At 35.9% G+C, this 17,919-nt stretch overlaps 1 protein-coding gene across 1 annotated transcript in view; it reads left to right on the top strand.

Annotated features, from left to right (window-relative positions):
- The window catches only part of CAPN14 (calpain 14), a 146,443-nt gene that overhangs the window by 11,289 nt on the left and 117,235 nt on the right, over positions 1 to 17,919 (top strand). Inside the window, exons 7-11 of the mRNA XM_051973588.1 lie at positions 313 to 398; positions 4,901 to 4,975; positions 8,486 to 8,649; positions 9,638 to 9,805; positions 17,068 to 17,084. Coding sequence (XP_051829548.1) covers positions 313 to 398; positions 4,901 to 4,975; positions 8,486 to 8,649; positions 9,638 to 9,805; positions 17,068 to 17,084 — 510 coding nt within the window. The remainder of the gene's footprint in view (positions 1 to 312; positions 399 to 4,900; positions 4,976 to 8,485; positions 8,650 to 9,637; positions 9,806 to 17,067; positions 17,085 to 17,919) is intronic.

The following is a 17,919-nucleotide window of genomic DNA, read 5'->3' as shown; positions in this document are numbered from 1 at the left end:
TTAATGTTGGAGGGGAAGGACAGATCTGGAGAAAGAGGACATGGGCTCAAATTCCAATTCTGTCACTAATTATCTGTGTGACCTTGAGCAAGTTTGGGGCCTTAGTTTTTTCATCTCTAAAATGAGGCAGTGATCCAGTTAGGCTCAAAGTTTCCTTCTGGCTATATACATAATACCAGCATTCTACTTTCTCCCTACTTCACAAGATTATTTGTACAAATTAAATGATCTAATAAATGAAAATGCTTTGTAAACTTTCAAGGGCTACATAAATATGAGTCTACTAACTCATCTATCCCTTATTTTATACAGGTGACTTGTCATAATAGACCTGAATACCTCGTAAGGCTGAGAAATCCTTGGGGAAAGGTTGAATGGAAAGGAGACTGGAGTGACAGGTGAGCTTCATGCAATTACAGAAGAAACAGAGTCACAGATAGTGGTGGGAGTAAAGGGAAGATAGAGAATGCTATCATTCGTGGGCAAAAGTCAGAAAATGGCACCACATACCTTGGCACAAATACAAAGCATCTAGACTCTAAGAAATGATCCTCTAAGGCCTTAGTGGACTGGACAATGTTGAGTTGGAGTTACATCTCTATAATATAGCTCCTGCTACTGAGGGCTGGCCCCTGAAGTTTGTTTCTGCATGCAGGAGAATGACAGAATTAGGTGATCCAGGGCCTTCTTTATTGAATCATTTGCAAAGAGACATATGATTTTTCCTGCATATATGTGTATATGTATATGTGGAGTATATGCTCATGCATTTGTGCATTTTCATATGGATTTGCATGTGTATATGTGTATAGGTATATGTGTGTATATATCTATGCACATGTATCACATATACCTTTCCCAGGACAATGAAACCTTGTCACTCATTTTCTTTTCCCTAAGATAGGGGTTTCCTGACTAAAAGATAACTGAAGAGTGAGGAGTTTAACTGTCCAGTCCTAGAACATTTGGCATTTTTATTCTGGAGTACAGACTCCCAGAATCTCAGAGTTGCAAGGGACCTTACAGACTATGCAGTCCAACCCCTATCAAAAAATGAATATCTTTACTATTTCTAACAAATGTGTTATCCTGAGTGGACTCAAGCCTCAATTCTGTCACTCCTGTGATGTTGGGCAGATCTCTCTGACTCTTAGTTTCTTTTTCTATAAAAATGAGTTGGTTGCATTAACTGACTTCAAAAGTTCTACTTATATGATTATTCCCCTTTTCTGGAAATGCCCATGCTAATTGCTTGTAAGCAGCAAGGTGACACAATGGATAAAATACTGGTTCTGGAGTCAAGAAGATCTGAATTCAAATTCATCCTCAGAAACTTACTAGCAGTGTGACTCTAGGCAAGTCATTTACCCTCTGTCTTCCTTTACTTGCTCAATTATCAGGATAATAATAGCTTTTATTTCCCATTATTGTTGGGAGAATAAAATGAGATAATTTTTCAAAGCACTGTGCAAATCTTAAAGCACTTATCTAAATGCTAGCTATTATATTTATATGATACTTTAAGATTTGAAAAGTTCTTAGAAAGCTAATATTATTCCCATTTTATTGAAAAAAAAATGAAGGCTGAACGGGACTAAGGCTTTAGCCTGGGATCACATAGCTAAAGGGCTGAGGTAAGTTTAGAACTCAGGTCTTCCCAATTCCAAGTCTGGTACTCTACGCAATAGGGAATCTATTTGGCTTCCATAATACATGTACTGCACTGTAAAACATCAGTTTACTTCTGTGAGAAAGAATTGGGTCTACATGGTGAAAAGAAAGAAAAGCAAGTTAGTACAATAGAAAGGATTTAGAATGAGCAGAGATCTTGCTTTTCTACCTCCAGCATTTGGTTTCTGTGAGATCCTGAGCAAATCTTAGCTTTCTGAGCCTCAGTTTCTTCATCTATAAAACAGAGACAATAATACCTCTAATCTTTACTTCTCCAGATTGTTCTGAGGTTTAAATAAAATAAGACAGTAGGGCATTTGAAATTATTATCAATCAACCTTATTTCTGCCAGGATGCTCAGATAGCTAAATTTAGAAATTACTTTAGCAATCCCATAATCAAATGCCCACATTTTACAGATGGGGAACTTGAGTCTTTAAGAGATTATGATGCTCAAGGTCATAGCGGAAATAAATAATGGAGCTAGGTTTGAAGTTGGGTCTTGTAACTTCATTTCCTAAAGAACAATGGACCATTTCCCAAAAGATTTTTTAAAAAATTTTTTTATTATAACTTTTTATTGACAGAGTCCATGCCTGTGTAATTTTTTTCCCAACATTATCCCTTGTACTCACTTCTGTTCCGACTTTCCCCCTCCTTCCCTTCACCCCCTCCCCCAGATGGCAACAAGTTAAATATGTCACAGTATGTCTTAGATACAATATTTGTGTGCAAAACCGAGCAGTTCTCTTGTTGCACAGAAAGAATTGGATTCAGAAGATAAAAATAACCTCGGAAGAAAAACAAAAATGCAAACAGTTTACACTCATTACCCAGTATTCTTTCTTTGGGTGTAGCTGCTTCTGTCCATCCTTGATCAATTGAAACTGAGTTAGATCTTCTCTTTGTCGAAGAAATCCACTTCCATCAGAATACATCCTCATACAGTATCGTTGTTGAAGTATATAATGATCTCCTGGTTCTGCTCATTTCATTTAGCATCAGTTCATGTAAGTCTCGCCAGTCTTCTCTATATTCATCCAGCTGGTCATTTCTTACAGAAAAATAATATTCCATAACATTCATATACCACAATTTACTCAACCATTCTCCAATTGATGGGCATCCATTCATTTTCCAGTTTCTAGCCACTACAAACAGGGCTGCCACAAACATTTTGGCACATACAGGTCCCTTTCCCTTCTTTAAAATCTCTTTGGGATATAAGCCCAGTAGAAACACTGCTGGAGCAAAGGGTATGCTCAGTTTGATAACTTTTTGAGCATAGTTCCAAATTGCTCTCCAGAATGGCTGGATGTATTCACAATTCCACCAACAATGTATCAGTGTCCCTGTTTTCCCACATTCCCTCCAACATATTATCTTTCCCTGTCATTCTAGCCAATCTGACAGGTGTGTAATGGTATCTCAGAGTTGTCTTAATTTGCATTTCTCTGATTAATAATGATTTGGATCATATTTTCATATGGCTAGAAATAGTTTCAATTTTTTCATCTGAGATTGTCTGTTCATATCCTTTGACCATTTATCAATTGGAGAATGGCTTGGTTTCTTATAAATTAGAGTCAATTCTCTATATATTTTGGAAATGAGGCCTTTATCAGAACCTTTGACTGTAAAAATGTTTTCCCAGTTCATTGTTTCCCTTCTAATCTTGTCTGCATTAGTTTTGTTGTACAAAAACTTTTCAATTTGATATAATCAAAATTTTCTATTTTGTAGTCAATAGTGATCTCTAGTTTTTCTTTGGTCACAAATTCCTTCCTCTTCCACAGGTCTGAGAGGTAAACTATTCTATGCTCTTCCAATTTATTTATAATCTCATTCTTTATGCCTAGGTCATGAACCCATTTTGACCTTATCTTGGTGTATGGTATTAAGTGTGGGTCAATGCCTAGTTTCTGCCATACTAATTTCCAATTTTCCCAACAATTTTTGTCAAATAGTGAGTTCTTATCCCCAAAACTGGGGTCTTTGGGTTTGTCAAACACTAGATTATTAAAGTTATTTGCTATTTTGTCCTTTGAACCCAACCTATTCCATTAATCAACTAGTCTATTTCTTAGCCAATACCAGATGGTTTTGATAACTGCTGCTTTATAATATAATTTTTGATCTGGTACAGCAAGGCCACCTTCATTTGATTTTTTTTCATTAATTCCCTTGAAATTCTTGATCTTTTGTTTTTCCATATGAATTTTGTTGTTATTTTTTTCTAGGTCATTAAAATAGTTTTTTGGGAGTCTGGTATAGCGCTAAATAAATAGATTGGTTTAGGTAGTAGTGTCATCTTTATTATATTTGCTCGCCCAATCCAAGAACATTTAATATTTTTCCAGTTGGTTAGATCAGACTTAATTTGTGTGGAAAGTGTTTTATAGTTTTGCTCATAAAGTTTCTGATTTTCCCTTGGCAGATAGATTCCTAAATATTTTATACAATCAGTAGTTACTTTAAATGGAATTTCTCTTTGTAACTCTAACTGTTGGGTTTTGTTAGTGATACATAAGAATGCTGATTACTTATGTGCGTTTATTTTGTATCCTGCAACTTTGCTAAAGGTGTGGATTGTTTCTAATAACTTTTTAATAGAATCTCTGGAGTTCTCTAAGTATACCATCATATCATCAGCAAAGAGTGATAATTTGGTTTCCTCATTACCTATTCTTATTCCTTTAATCTCTTTCTCAACTCTTATTGCCAAAGCTAGCATTGCTAATACAATATTAAATAGTAACAGTGATAGTGGGCAACCTTGTTTCACTACTGATCTTATTGGGAATGGTTGCAGTTTGTGCCCATTACATATGATGCTTACTAATGGTTTTAAATAGATGCTACTGATTATTTTAAGGAAAAGTCCATTTATTCCTATATTCTCAAGTGTTTTTAATAAGAATGGATGGTTTATCAAATGCTTTTTCTGCATCTATTGAGATGATCATATGGTTTTTGTTAATTTGGTTATTAATATGGCCAATTATACTGATAGTTTTCCTAATATTGAACTAGCCCTGCATTCCTGGTATAAATCCTATTTGATCATGGTGTATTATCCTGGGGATGATTTTCTGTAGTCTTTTTGCTAATATCTTATTTAAGATTTTAGCATCAATATTCATTAGGGAGATCCCAAAAGCTTTTTAATAGAGCATTTTTATCCATAGCACTTCAATCCTCCCTACTCACGATTCTTCATGTCCTTCAGGTCAAAAAAATGGGACCTCCTTAATCCAAAGGAGAAGATTCTGCTTCTGCGAAAAGATGAGGATGGAGAGTTCTGGTAAGAGGAATGAACATAGAAGACTTTTCCCAGCCCAGATTCTGGGTTTTTCCCCTCATTGTTGGCCCTTTCCATTGCTTATTATTATTACTCATGTACTCTTATTTTCTTAGTGGAACTCTGCATTCTTAATATCTATAAAAAGTTCTATGGGGAAACTGGGGCTTTAAAATTACACGCTAAAATTTAGGGAGTCCTAATAGGACTTGTAACACTGAATTTAGAGCAAGAATCATTAGCTAAAATAGGAAACTACAAGAAGTTACTCTCTTCCTCCTCCCTTTTCAACTGCCTTTTTGCCAGACCTTGGGATAAGTTACTTGTTATTCCTCCATTCCTTCCTTTTCTGACAGCCTTGCTGTATCCTGGACACTCTACCCATGTTGGGCTTCTGTCCTAGGTTTTTTGTTTTAGCAACCTCCTACCCCATAATTGTATTTGCTTCTAAAAAAGTTGGTTGAAGGGGACTTTTAAAGACCTTCTGTCAAGCTGTTGGAGAGAGAGGTAGATAGGAGCAGTGCTACTTAAGGCTCCTTAAGATAGGGAAATGGGAAAGAGGGGAAAATAAGTTCTTACCTCAACTTTACCAGTAGCTGATATGGGAAGTCTTATACATGTCCATATATGCGCATCTATCTATCTGCATATATGTATAAAAGTTAAATATATGTGTATATACATATATAAAAATACTTATTAATAATAAACAATAACAGTATATAATAATATATAAATATATTATAATAATAAATCTAATAATAAATAAATAATGAACACATTAATTTGTACATGTGAAAGTTATAGTGCCTTCCTTTGCCTCTATCTATACTGAGTCCACATGCCCTTTTATTTCCAGTTGGCCTTCACTGGTGCTGACAACAGATGCCTTGTGCTAAGAACTGCTCTATTTCTCAGTTTTACTGTGTACAGTCACAAGAAATCAGTCAACAAGCGTTTATTAATTGCATAATATGAGATGTGTTGAACTAAACCTTCAGATACAATGATCTGGCAAAGATACAAAGATACAAAGAAAGGGAAAAAAAAAAGGTTCCTGTCTTGCAGAAACTCACATCATCCTACTGGGGAAGACAATGTTGTAGAGGATTATGTACATAATCTACTATAATGTACAATTATCTACTATGTGCCAGTCACTGGCTTTCAACTCAGGATCTCCTGTCACTAGATCCAATGCTCAATGCACAACTTCCTCCACAAAGAAAATATATTCAATATATGGAGATGAAAGACAATTGAGGGAAGGTATGAGCCATCAGGAGGAAAGAGGTGCGACTTTGTCTGAGTTTTTAATCCAGCGAAATTATAAAGCAGAGATAAGGAACAGGAATATACAGGGCATGAGGGACACACAGAGGGTTGTGGGTAAGGAACAGCATCTTTCTCACTCAGGTTCTCATCATTTTATTGCACCTGCTGCAGTAGCCTCCCTGCTTCAAGCGTCTCTCTATTCTAACCCATCCTCCATTCAGCTATTAATGTTCCTAAAGCATAGGTCTGATTGTGTAATGTACAGCAAATACAATGGCTTCCAATCACCTCCAGGCTATTGCAAAAGGTGCAATTATGTGATAAGAATGACAGCCTTTAAATAGGGAGGAGACATATGTAAAAGATGCTGATGAGATGGACAGCAGATTGGACATGTGGGGTGAATGTAAGCTAGGAATCAAGAATGACACAGTGGTTGCAAATCTGGGTAACTGGCTGGATGGTGATAGCATCAACGGCAACAAAAAAGTTGGGAAAAAAGAAAGACAATGAGTTCTGGCTGGGATCATGTTCAAAAAGATAATTGATGATGAGGCACTAGAATTCAGGAGAGATTAGGACTAGATGTGAAAATCATCTGCAGAGATGATTGAATCCCTAGGAATTAGGAGATCACCAAATGAGATAGCTTCATAAAAGAATAAGAAAAAAAGGGCCTAATATTAGTACCAATATTAAAATTAGCATACTAAAATTGTTAGGACGGCCAAGTGAATTAAGATATGTAAAACATTTTGAAAATCTTAAAGAGTTATATGAATGCTAGCTATTATGGTAAATATTATTATTTTTCCTGTAATTTTTTCACAGATAGATTGTTTCTGCCAACCCATGGGAACTTCATGGAAAGCAAATTATGCACTTCTTTGTATTCATATAGCATTTAGTCTGGGGTCTAATACAGAGTAGATGCCCATAAATATTCTTTGGTTGATAGATTGCAAAATCTTTATCTCCTTTCAAGGTCACTTACAGGGGGAGGAGAGATATATTGCATAGGATCAATCCACATATATTAAATAGCTAATTTAATTCAAAGGGCCCTGATTCTTACTGATGATGAAATCTCACTCTAGATTCACGTAGATTTTACCTTGCAATCTCCAAAGACTTCTGTGGATGGGGAAGTTCAATGAAGGTTACAGTTTGGGGGGGGGGGGAAGGATTGTGTTTGTGTGTGTACTGGTTAGAGTACTGGCCCCCAAAATAGGAAGACCCAATGTATCTCCCACCTCTGATACATAAGTAAATCACTTAATCTCTTATCTTCATTGGTGAGAGGGATTTTCCTCATTGAGAATTCCCTAAATAAAAGCTTTGGACCTGAACTCAACAAAATTGGATCTGAAATCAAGCCTCAGACACTTACTAACCACATGGCACTGGGCATAATAAAAAGTCCAGACCCTTACCTTTTCTCTACTTTGGTTTCTTCATCTGTAAAATGAAGATAATAACAGCATTCAGGGTCATGGAGAGAATTAAAAAATAAACTAAGTATATTTTGTAAATCTTGAAATTGTTATATAAATGTTTTTATTGTTATTGTTGATATACAAATAACACTACAGGTTCAACCTTTCCCACCCTCCAAAAATGAGTACACAATGATTTAGGGTTATAAAATCCCTTTTCTACTTCTATCATCCCATTCAACCCACAACCAGAACCATAACTAGCAATGAATGATTCAGGTTATCTTAAAAATGTGTCCTGGCTAAAGATCATGAAATACACTTTCAAATCAACTTTCTAATACAAATTCCATTGAATAGGATAGCAAGAAGAGAATCTGGACATTGTTTTCTAGGATATAACAAGGCTATTGTAGTTTTCCATTTCAATAAATATGTTTTATTATGCTCAGCTGTTCCTACATTATAGGTGTGTCAGTGCTGTTAGTACCTTCTAAAATTTAGTGCTTTGGGATAGCACCCTCATTGTCTCACCCTAGATACCTTTTTGCTCACAATCATTCCTAGGGTCATGTTGCACAAATATTATCTGTATTTTTCACACGAAGATGCCAAAAAGTTATTAATTTGTTTATATAAGTAGTGAGTAGCAGAGATAAAACTGTGATTTTTTTGACTCTACATCTTTTGATTCCACATCCTTTCATTATGTCAAGTCAGGTTTAAACTACAATCTAGCTTTCTCCAACAGGTCCTAATGTCTTGTCTCACCACAGTTTGGGCTTTGTGTCTATTTTCACAGGATGTCCTTCCATGACTTTAAATTTCATTTTGTGTCTCTGGTCATCTGTCAGCTGACACCAGACCTGATGAGTCACGAAGTGGGAAAGAAGTGGATGTGCTCTCTGAGTACTGGGAGATGGGTGAAGGGCAGTACAGCCGGTGGCCGGCTAAGGCATCACACAGGTGAGTCTTTCCACAGGTTGGGTCAAAACTTTGTACAAGATGCTGAGGACTCCAATTGTCCTCAACAAATGTGCTTTTTCTTGTTTTGTGTAATGCTTACAATAGTATTTAGCCAATGGACTTCCACCCTATGTTGTGAGTATTCTTCCAAACACAAAAAAATTCTTGAGATGAATGATCACAGAGATATGGTTCAGAATATAATCCAGCATAGGCATTCAATGGAGAGGCAAGTGTCCAATTTAATCTGTCTTCTTTCCTCCCCCAAGTTTCTTACTCAGTGACTGAAGTCTAAATCAGTATTATTGACTTCCATTCTAATCTTACATATTGTGTTTCATGCATTTAAAATTATATTATGAGAAGGGTTGCATAAGTTTCACTAGAAGATCTATAACACATATGTAAGTATATATGGCATATAAGGAAAATAAGTACAAATGAATATGAGGCAGTTAAATACAAGGCACTATGGGATAGAGAGCATTTGAGGAAATCAGGAAAAATCCAATAAAGAACTTTACGTTTCAATGGAAGAAACTATATACATTGGGAATTGGTGAGCAGGGGAAAGAATTTTGATCTGGAAATTAGCAGGGATGGTTTGTGCGACCCTCGGGTAGACATAGTTTAGGAAAGAACAGTAGCAGAGTATTTTGAACATAGTTTGTGGTTCGAGAACTGGAGATGAGGAAAGGAGGAAAAAAGGAGAAAAAGACAGACTACAGGTAGTAAAAGAATTGGTAAGGAAGCTATGGAGGAAGTATAGAAAGAAGTGAAGTATATTATAGCTATAGCTTTCCAAAACTGCTTTTCTGTATGAGGCAGTCACTAAACAGGAGAGTAAGTTCTCAAGGTCTTAAACTGGACTAAATGTCCTTTGAGGTCCCTTCAAATAAGGGGATTCCAAAGTTCTAGGATTTTAGGGAAATCCAGGACGTTTTCTTTATTAGTAAGCCTCTGATGGGTTTAACCTTTCTCTCCTCAGAAACATTTTGGATGAACCCACAATTTCAACTTACTGTCCTAAGTGCTGATGAAAGCAAGAAGACCTCAACATCTTGCAGTATCTTAGTTTCACTTATGCAAAAGTCGAAGAGCCTTCACCGTAACCAAATGAAGCATCTCCCCATTGGCATCTTTCTTTTCAGGGTAAGTGGAAATATTTGAATTAATCTGAGTGATATTCAATATGGGATCAAAAATATTTTTATTTCACCATTGCAAAAGGTCTTTAATTCTCTTTTGGAATAATGACCAAGTATAGCCTATTTATTATCCCATTTCTTTTTTCTTAAAACTCTTTTTCACTCTTCTCCATCAATATTCCACTTTTGGATAATGCTAATTATTAAAAAAAAACTTTAAAAATATCAAGCCAAAGTTTGTTTTTATTTTTCTTGCACCATTGCTTTTAGTTAGCCCCTTTAGAATCAAGTATAACAGGCCTAATCCCTAATCCAAAGGCACTCTGAAATTTTGCCTCTTTGTGAAAATATTTAGTAAATTTTCATAGAATCATAGAATTGAAAGGATTTCAGTTATCATCTACCATCTCTCACACAAAATGAATCCCTAATAGGGCAAACCCAATAAATAAGTGTCATCTGCTGTTTTGAAGTGCTCAAGCAGAGGGTGGGTGACCACTGTATTGAGTATTCCATAATAAGAATTATTTTGGGGACAACAGGCCAGATTCAATGGCAGCAAATTCTATGACCAAGTTTATGGCAAAGTTCTCTGAAGAAGGGAAATGTAGAGTTTCTCTTGAAGCAGAATGAATCTTCTCCAACCCTAATGTCTTCTACTTTCAGGTCTACTTATCCATCCTTCATCCTTAGCCCCATGTAGATCATTTCATCTGAGTCTGTCATTTCGAAGGGTTCTTCAGCAATGGTCTTTGGTTAGTTATTCCTTTAAGGATAGGCACAGAATCAGAATCTGTTAGTGCTACAAGGGACCTAAGAGAGCATATATTCCAATCTCATAATTTGAGAATTCTATCACTTTGGCCTTTGGGGCTGTAGGTTTGGGTTTATAAACTGAATTTCTTGATTAATCTGTTCTCTCTTTTCTTGTCCTCCAGGTGAATGAGGTGAGTCTATGACTTGGAAGTCAGTCATTCCTATGGGCTATAGCTATGACATGTACCAAATGAGAAGCCGTTTATCTTTGTTTCACTCTAACATCCTTGTATAATGAGGTCCCAAAATGATGTCATCTGCTATGGGTTTGTACAACTAAAAGAAAACCTATTATTCTTTTTTAAATTGATTTTTAACATTCTTTCTTTTTAAAATTTCCTTTAAATTTGAGTTCCTTTTCTCCTTTCTTCCTACTCCCTCCAATATCCACAGAGAAGGTAAGTGATATATCAATTTTAGCTGTGAAATATGCAAAATATATATCTATATTTGCCCATTTTTTTAAAAAAAGTAAGATAAAGAAAGTAAAAAATTTATACTTCACTTTGCAGTGAGTTCATCAGTTTTTTCATCGAAGACAGATAATAGTTTTTCATCACAAGTCCTTTGGAACTGTCTTGGATTATTGTATTGATCAGAGCAGCTAAGCCTTTCATACATGATCATAGATAGAATTGCTGTTACTGTGCACAATGATCTCCTGGTTTTTCTCACTTCACTTGCATCAGCTCATATAAATCTTACCATGTTTTTCTGAAACCATCTCTTCATCATTTCTTACAGTACAATAATACTCCATCACAATGATGTGCTATAACTTGTTCAGTCATTCCTCAATTAATAAGCATCCCCTTGATTTCCAGTCCTTTACACCATAAAAATAGCTGATATAAATATTTATTTTTGTGCATATAGGTCCTTTTTTTTTTCTTTTGATCAGTTTGGATTACAGATCTAGAAATGGTATTGCTAGGTCAAAGGGTATACATAATTTTATAGTCATTTGAGCATAATTCCAAATTTTTTTCCAGAATGGTTGAATTTCACCAATTCACCAGTTCATTTGTATATCTATTTTCCCACATTCTCTTCACCATTTGTTATTTATGATAGGTATAAGATAGCACCTCAGAGTTGTTTTAATTTGCCTTTCTTTAATCAATTGTGATTTAAAGGACAGTACAGAGTGCTTAAAGAGGATAAGCTCCTCTGGTGTGAGAATGTGTTGAGCCTTTTTACAAAATAGTTCTTCTACCTTTTGTGTCCCTATCACCCAATTCTCACTTTTGACTCCAAGAAGCTATATTGAGCACAACAGTCATACCCTGATAAAACCATCTCTGCAGATGGGCTAATCATGTTGAGAGTAACCAACAGATCTCAAATCCATTGGTGAATTAAGGGGATGGCTACACTAAACATGTGAGGACCTTCCCTAGTGGAAAAGGCGAATGAACAAATTTTTTTTTCTATTCAATTTTTCTTTTGTTTTTTTTTAAGCTTTTTATTTTCAAAACATATGTACAGTTTTCAACATTCATCTTTGCAAAACCTTGTGTTCCAAATTTTTTTCTCTCTCTCTCCCATCCCCTCCCTTAGACAAGTAATCCAATATGTTAAACATGTGTAATTCTTCTATAAATATTTCCATAATTATCATGATGCACAAGAAAAATCAGATAAGAAAATTTTTTTAAGTGAGGAAGAAAAAAAAAAAAGCAAACAACAAAAATTGTGAAAATACTCTGTTGTGATCCACACTCAAACTCCACAGTCCTCTCTATGGATGTAGTTGGCTTTCTCCATTACAAGTCCATTGGAATTGGCCTAAATCACCTCAAGTCATGTTGAAAAGAGCCACATCCAGCAGAATTGATCATTGTATAATCTTGTTGCTACTGCATACAGTATTCTCTTGGTTCTACTCACTTTACTTAGTATTAATTTAAGTAAGTCAGAATGAGCAAATTTGAAGGCAACTAAAACAGGTACTATTAAAGTGCTTAGAGAGTGGTCAGACACTGAAGGTACCACAGACATCCCAGGCCATTGTCAGTGAGCTTGACTTTGGTCTGTTATGGGACTTTAATGATTCTAAAAGAGAGGGTAAGGCTGGCAACATTGGGCAACTCTACCTCATTCAAATCTGATTAATATGCAAGTGAAAACATTACCCTGTGATGATCTTCTTTGAAAATGGAGGATGAACAAATGATTTGGAGCATTTTTTCCATATAACTATAGAAAACTGTGTTTATAGCCTTTGACCATTTATCAACTGGGGAATTGCTCTTTCAATAAATTTGAATCAGTTCTATGCATAGTATTTATTTGAGAAATGAAGCCTTTATCTGTTGGAATCCTTACTAACTGCTAACTAATTAGAGTTGATCTAATCTTACAAGATTTTGGCCAGAACCTGAAACAAGGTACTAAGTAGAACTAATTAATACAAGGCTTGTGTTCACACCTTTACTCATTAGAGTTCAATGAGTTCACACCTCCCTTGAAGCTCTTTGGGCCAGAGAGCACTATGGGAGAAAACCCATAATCCCTCTCTCTCATATCCCACAATTCCTCCCTCTTGTATAAAAGAAACAGACACAGAACACTTAGAGAGATTTCACTGGAATGACATGAAGAATGGAGCTGGCTGGAGGCTGAAGAAAGCAGAGGCAGAGGCTGAAGGACAAAACCTTTGGAGTTGGCGACATTCGGAGAGAGCTCTTGGAACCAAGCAGAGAGATAGGCCTCTAAGCTAAACGGGCTATATTGGAGATAATAAAAGATCTGAACTTTTATCACCTGGCTGTGCTTTGAAAAGAAAAAGCTCACCACATTTTGGCGCCCGAACAGAGACCGACAAAATCCTGATTCCAGGGAAGGCACCCAGAGAGAACTTTTATAATATTTTAAAGAAGAACAAGAACTCCAACATTTGAACTCCCAACATTTATCAGAGAAACTTGCTGCAAATTTTTTGAATATTACTTTATATGTGGCATCTTTTAGCAAAATGTAATTTCCCTGATTATCTCTTTTATTATGTCCATTTTTGCTTTTGCTTTGTTTGAGATCATGATTATTACCTCTGCCTTTTTTTAAAATTTGAGCTAAAGCATATTAGATTTTGCTCCAGTCCTTTATTTTAACTCTGTGTTGTCTTACAGTTTCAGTAGTGTCTCTTGTAAACAACATATTGTTGGATTTTGATTTCTAATCCTTTCTGCTAAGTGCTTCCATTTTATGAGTAAACTCATCCCATTCCCATTCACAGTTATGATTAGTAATCATGGTTTTCCCATTTTCATCTGTTACTTTTTCTCTCTCTTTTTTCTAATCTGTCTCTCCTCAAAAATGTATTTTGCTTCTAGTCACTGCCTCCCTTAATTTGCCCTCCCTTTTATCATCCCTCATTGCTTATCTATTAATCCTTCTCTTTCTATTTCCCTATAGAAATGCATTTTTATACACAATTAAACCCTTCTTTGAACTAATTGAGTTTCAAGTATTTTACTCCATTGTAAAAGTTCTTTCTTGCATAGCTCTTCTTTGATGAGAAAAAATTTTCTCAATTCTATTTCTCCCTTCCTTCTCCTTCCAGGGAATCCCTCTTTCTTAACTATATTTTTAAAAAATCATTTCAACATAATCAACTCACATCCATGCTCTCTCTGTAAACTTTTTTTAAACTGCTTTAATAATAATAAAGTTCTTGAGAATTATATTATCATTTCTTCATGTAGGAATAGAACTTTATTGAGATCCTTATAATTACTCTTTCATGTTTATCTTTTGATGATTCTCTTGAGTTCTGTGTTTGAATGTCAAATTTTCTGTTCAACTCTGATCTTTTCATCAGGAAGGTTTGAAAGTCCTCTATTTTTAAATGTATATTCTCCCACTCTTGCCTTAAGTGATCATACTCAGTTTTTTCTGGATTGATTATTTTTGGTTGTAATATTCTTTTATAAGAGCTCTACTTTTTTTAAAAATATGGAAGTCATTAAATCTTGTGTGATTCTGACTGTGCTATACAATATTTAAATTGTTTCTTTTCGGCTGTTTGAAGTATTTTCTCTCTGATCTAGGAGCTCTGGAATTTGGCTATAATATTCCTGGAGAATATTCATTTTGAGGTCTCTCTTAGGAGATGATTTGTGAATTCTTTCAATTTCTATTTTACCCTCTGGATTTAAATATCAGAGCAGTTTTCCTGGTAATTTCTTGAAATATGATGTCTAAAGTCTTTCCAGTAGTCCAAAACTTCTTACATTATCTGTCTTTGATCTATTTTCAGGTCAGTTGTTTTTTCTGATGGAATATTTCACATTACTTTCTATTTGTTTTTTATGTTTGATTTAGTTTCATTGTTCCTGATGTCTCATGGAGTCATTAGCTTCCATTTGCCTAATTCTATTTTTTAAGGAATTATTTTCTTTAGTGAGTGTGTGTGTGTGTGTGTGTGTGTGTGTGTGTGTGTGTGTGCTTCCCTTGTTTGGCCAAGTTTTTTAAGTTGTTATTTTCTTCAGTTTTTTATGTCTTTTTTTTTTTAAATCAGGATGTTAATTCTCCTTTCATAAGTTTCTTGTGTTATTCTCATTTCTTTCCCCACTTTTAATTCTTCCACTTATCTCTTTCATTAACAATCCGATTAACATTTTTCTTTGAGCTTTGTTTGTAACTGTTTTCATGTTGTTTTCTTCTGAGTTTATATTTTGGTCTTCACAAATGCTGTAGTTGTTTTTATGGTGGAGTTCTTTTGTTATTATTTGCTTATTTTTTCTATCCTATTTCTTTACTTGAATTTTATATTAAAGTTGGTCTCTGAAGCCTGGAAAGATTTATGTGAACTGAAACTAAGTGAAGTGAGTAGAGATAAGAGAACATTGTACACAGCAACAATAAGATTATGTGATGACCAACTGTGATGGACTTGGCTCTTCTTAACAATGAGGTGATTCAAGGCAATTTCAAAAACCTTGTGTTGGAAAGAGCCATCTGCATCCAGAGAGGACTATAGGGGACTGAATATGGACCAAAAGATAGTATTTTCACTCTATTTGTTGTTCGCTTGACTTTTTTCTCTTGTCTTTTTTCTTTCACTTTTTGATCTGATTTTTCTTGCTCAGCATGATGAATAATGTTAAGAAGAATTGCACATATTTAACCTATATTGGATTGTTTGCTATCTATGAGAGGAGGGAGGGGGAGGGGAAGGAGAAAAAGTTAGAACACAAGGTTTTTTAAAGGTAAATATTGAAAACTATCTTTGTATTTGGTAAAATTTTAAAAAGCTATTAAAATGCAAAAAAAAAAGTTGGGTTCTGCTCACCTTGGGGAGGTACTGTCTCAAGGTTCAGGCTTTTTTACAATGCTGTTTTCAGAGCTAGTTCTGTGGGTCTTGGTACTTTCAATGAGATGTCACCCTAGGAGAAGTCTGGTCATTGCTCTACTGGTTTATAGAATGGTTTTAATCCAGGAAGGATGCCTAGTTCTTCTAGCCATAATCTTCTTGCCTTGAAACAGCAACTGGGGACACTACTGCCTTGTGACTGACCCCCAGAACTCCTCTCTTCCCTGGAACTGCAACCCAGAACTGTATATGGGCAATAGAGTTGCCAATCAACTCCAAGTGTACTCAGTGCTAGCACAGGGTCCCCTGTAATTTCTTTCTGACCAGTTTTCTGATTCCTTCCCATCTCTGGGCTAAGATTTCCTGATTTTGCTATTGCCTCATGTGTGGCTTCCACCCCAATGTCACAAACTTCTCCCGCCAACTTCCTAAGTTTTCTTAGGCTGGAAAATGTCTCACCCTGACTGACATTTTGTTATCTCTGCCCCTCCAAAATTTGATTTGAGTCAGTGTTATTTTAAAGTTGTTTGGAGGAGAATATTGGGAAGAGTTCCTCTGAGTTGCTCTAATCCTAATTTTCAAGTCCTATTATTTCTAACAAACAGGAGCTGCTGCTTATATCCCTTAGGAAGGTACCAGCTTCTTTCCCACTTTGAGGTTTGAATATAAGAAAAAATAAAGATAAATTAGGTTTGGGCTTGGGATTGATTTTAGGATTGTACAACTGTACTCAAATGAATAGATTTTGTGAATTGGAAGGAGGGGAAATGAGAGAGATTATCTTTTAATGGAAGGACAATGAAACTCTGGAGTCGGATTATCTGGGATGTTTTCCCTGTGTTTCTGCAGTGGTATTTTCCTAAGCCATATGTGTTCCTGAGGAACATCTGATGCATTGATACTATAAACTGCCTAAGGTCTCAAGCCCAGGCCACAATAAAAGCTAAGTAGCAATGACTCAGTGTCACAAGGTAAGAGGTCATAGCATTTTGGAAGTGAAGGGGTCTTAGGAACTATGATCTCACTGAGGAACTTTCCTCCCTAAAATCCTTTCAGCTGCTCAAGGTGAAATCTGAGCCCAACTTAGGCCAGAGCCAGTAGCTGCAAGATCCATTTCAGAATTTATTGAACACTTAGATGAATACCAAGATATAGTATTGAGGACTGTCACAACATAGGGAGAAAGATAAATCACAATATTGACTGCATTATAAAACACATAAAACCTGGGTATGTGATATATGGGCATGTCGAGAAGCCATGAAGCATACCTCTTTAAGGGAGAGATGAATTGCAGCATAAACAGGAAGGGACAAAAGAGACAGACAGAGAGTGACAGAGACAGAGACAGAGAGACACAGAGAGATAGAGAGAAAGACAGAGACACAGAGAGACAGAGACAGAGAGAAACAGAGGGAAAGATAGATACAAAGAGAAAGACAGAGAGAGACAGAGAAAAAGAGACAAAGAGAAAGACAGAGAAACAGAGACAGAGATGGAGAAAAAGAGACAGAGAGAGAGACAGAGCCAGAGAGACACAGAGACAGAGAGAGACAGAGACAGAGAGAAACAGAGGGAAAGATAGATACAAAGAGAAAGACAGAGAGAGACAGAGAAAAAGAGACAAAGAGAAAGACAGAGAAATCGAGACAGAGATGGAGAAAAAGAGACAGAGAGAGACAGAGAGACACAGAGACAGAGAGAGAGAGACACAGAGACAGAGAGAGACAGAGACAAAGAGAAAGACAGAGAGAGACAGAGAGAAAGATAGACAGAGACAAAGAGAAAGACAGAGAGAGACAGAGAGAGACAGAGAGAAAGAGACAGAAAGAAAGAAACAGAGAGAAAGACAGAGACAGAGAGAAAGATAGAGACAAAGAGAAAGACAGAGACAGAGAGAAAGACAGAGACAAAGATAGAGACAAAGAGACAGAGACAGAGACAGAGAGAAAGACAGAGACAAAGATAGAGACAAAGAGAAAGACAGAG

The sequence above is a fragment of the Antechinus flavipes genome, chromosome 2 (genome assembly GCF_016432865.1).
Source record: "Antechinus flavipes isolate AdamAnt ecotype Samford, QLD, Australia chromosome 2, AdamAnt_v2, whole genome shotgun sequence".
Lineage (NCBI taxonomy): Eukaryota > Metazoa > Chordata > Mammalia > Dasyuromorphia > Dasyuridae > Antechinus > Antechinus flavipes.
This window is presented reverse-complemented; position numbering and strand designations above follow the sequence as displayed.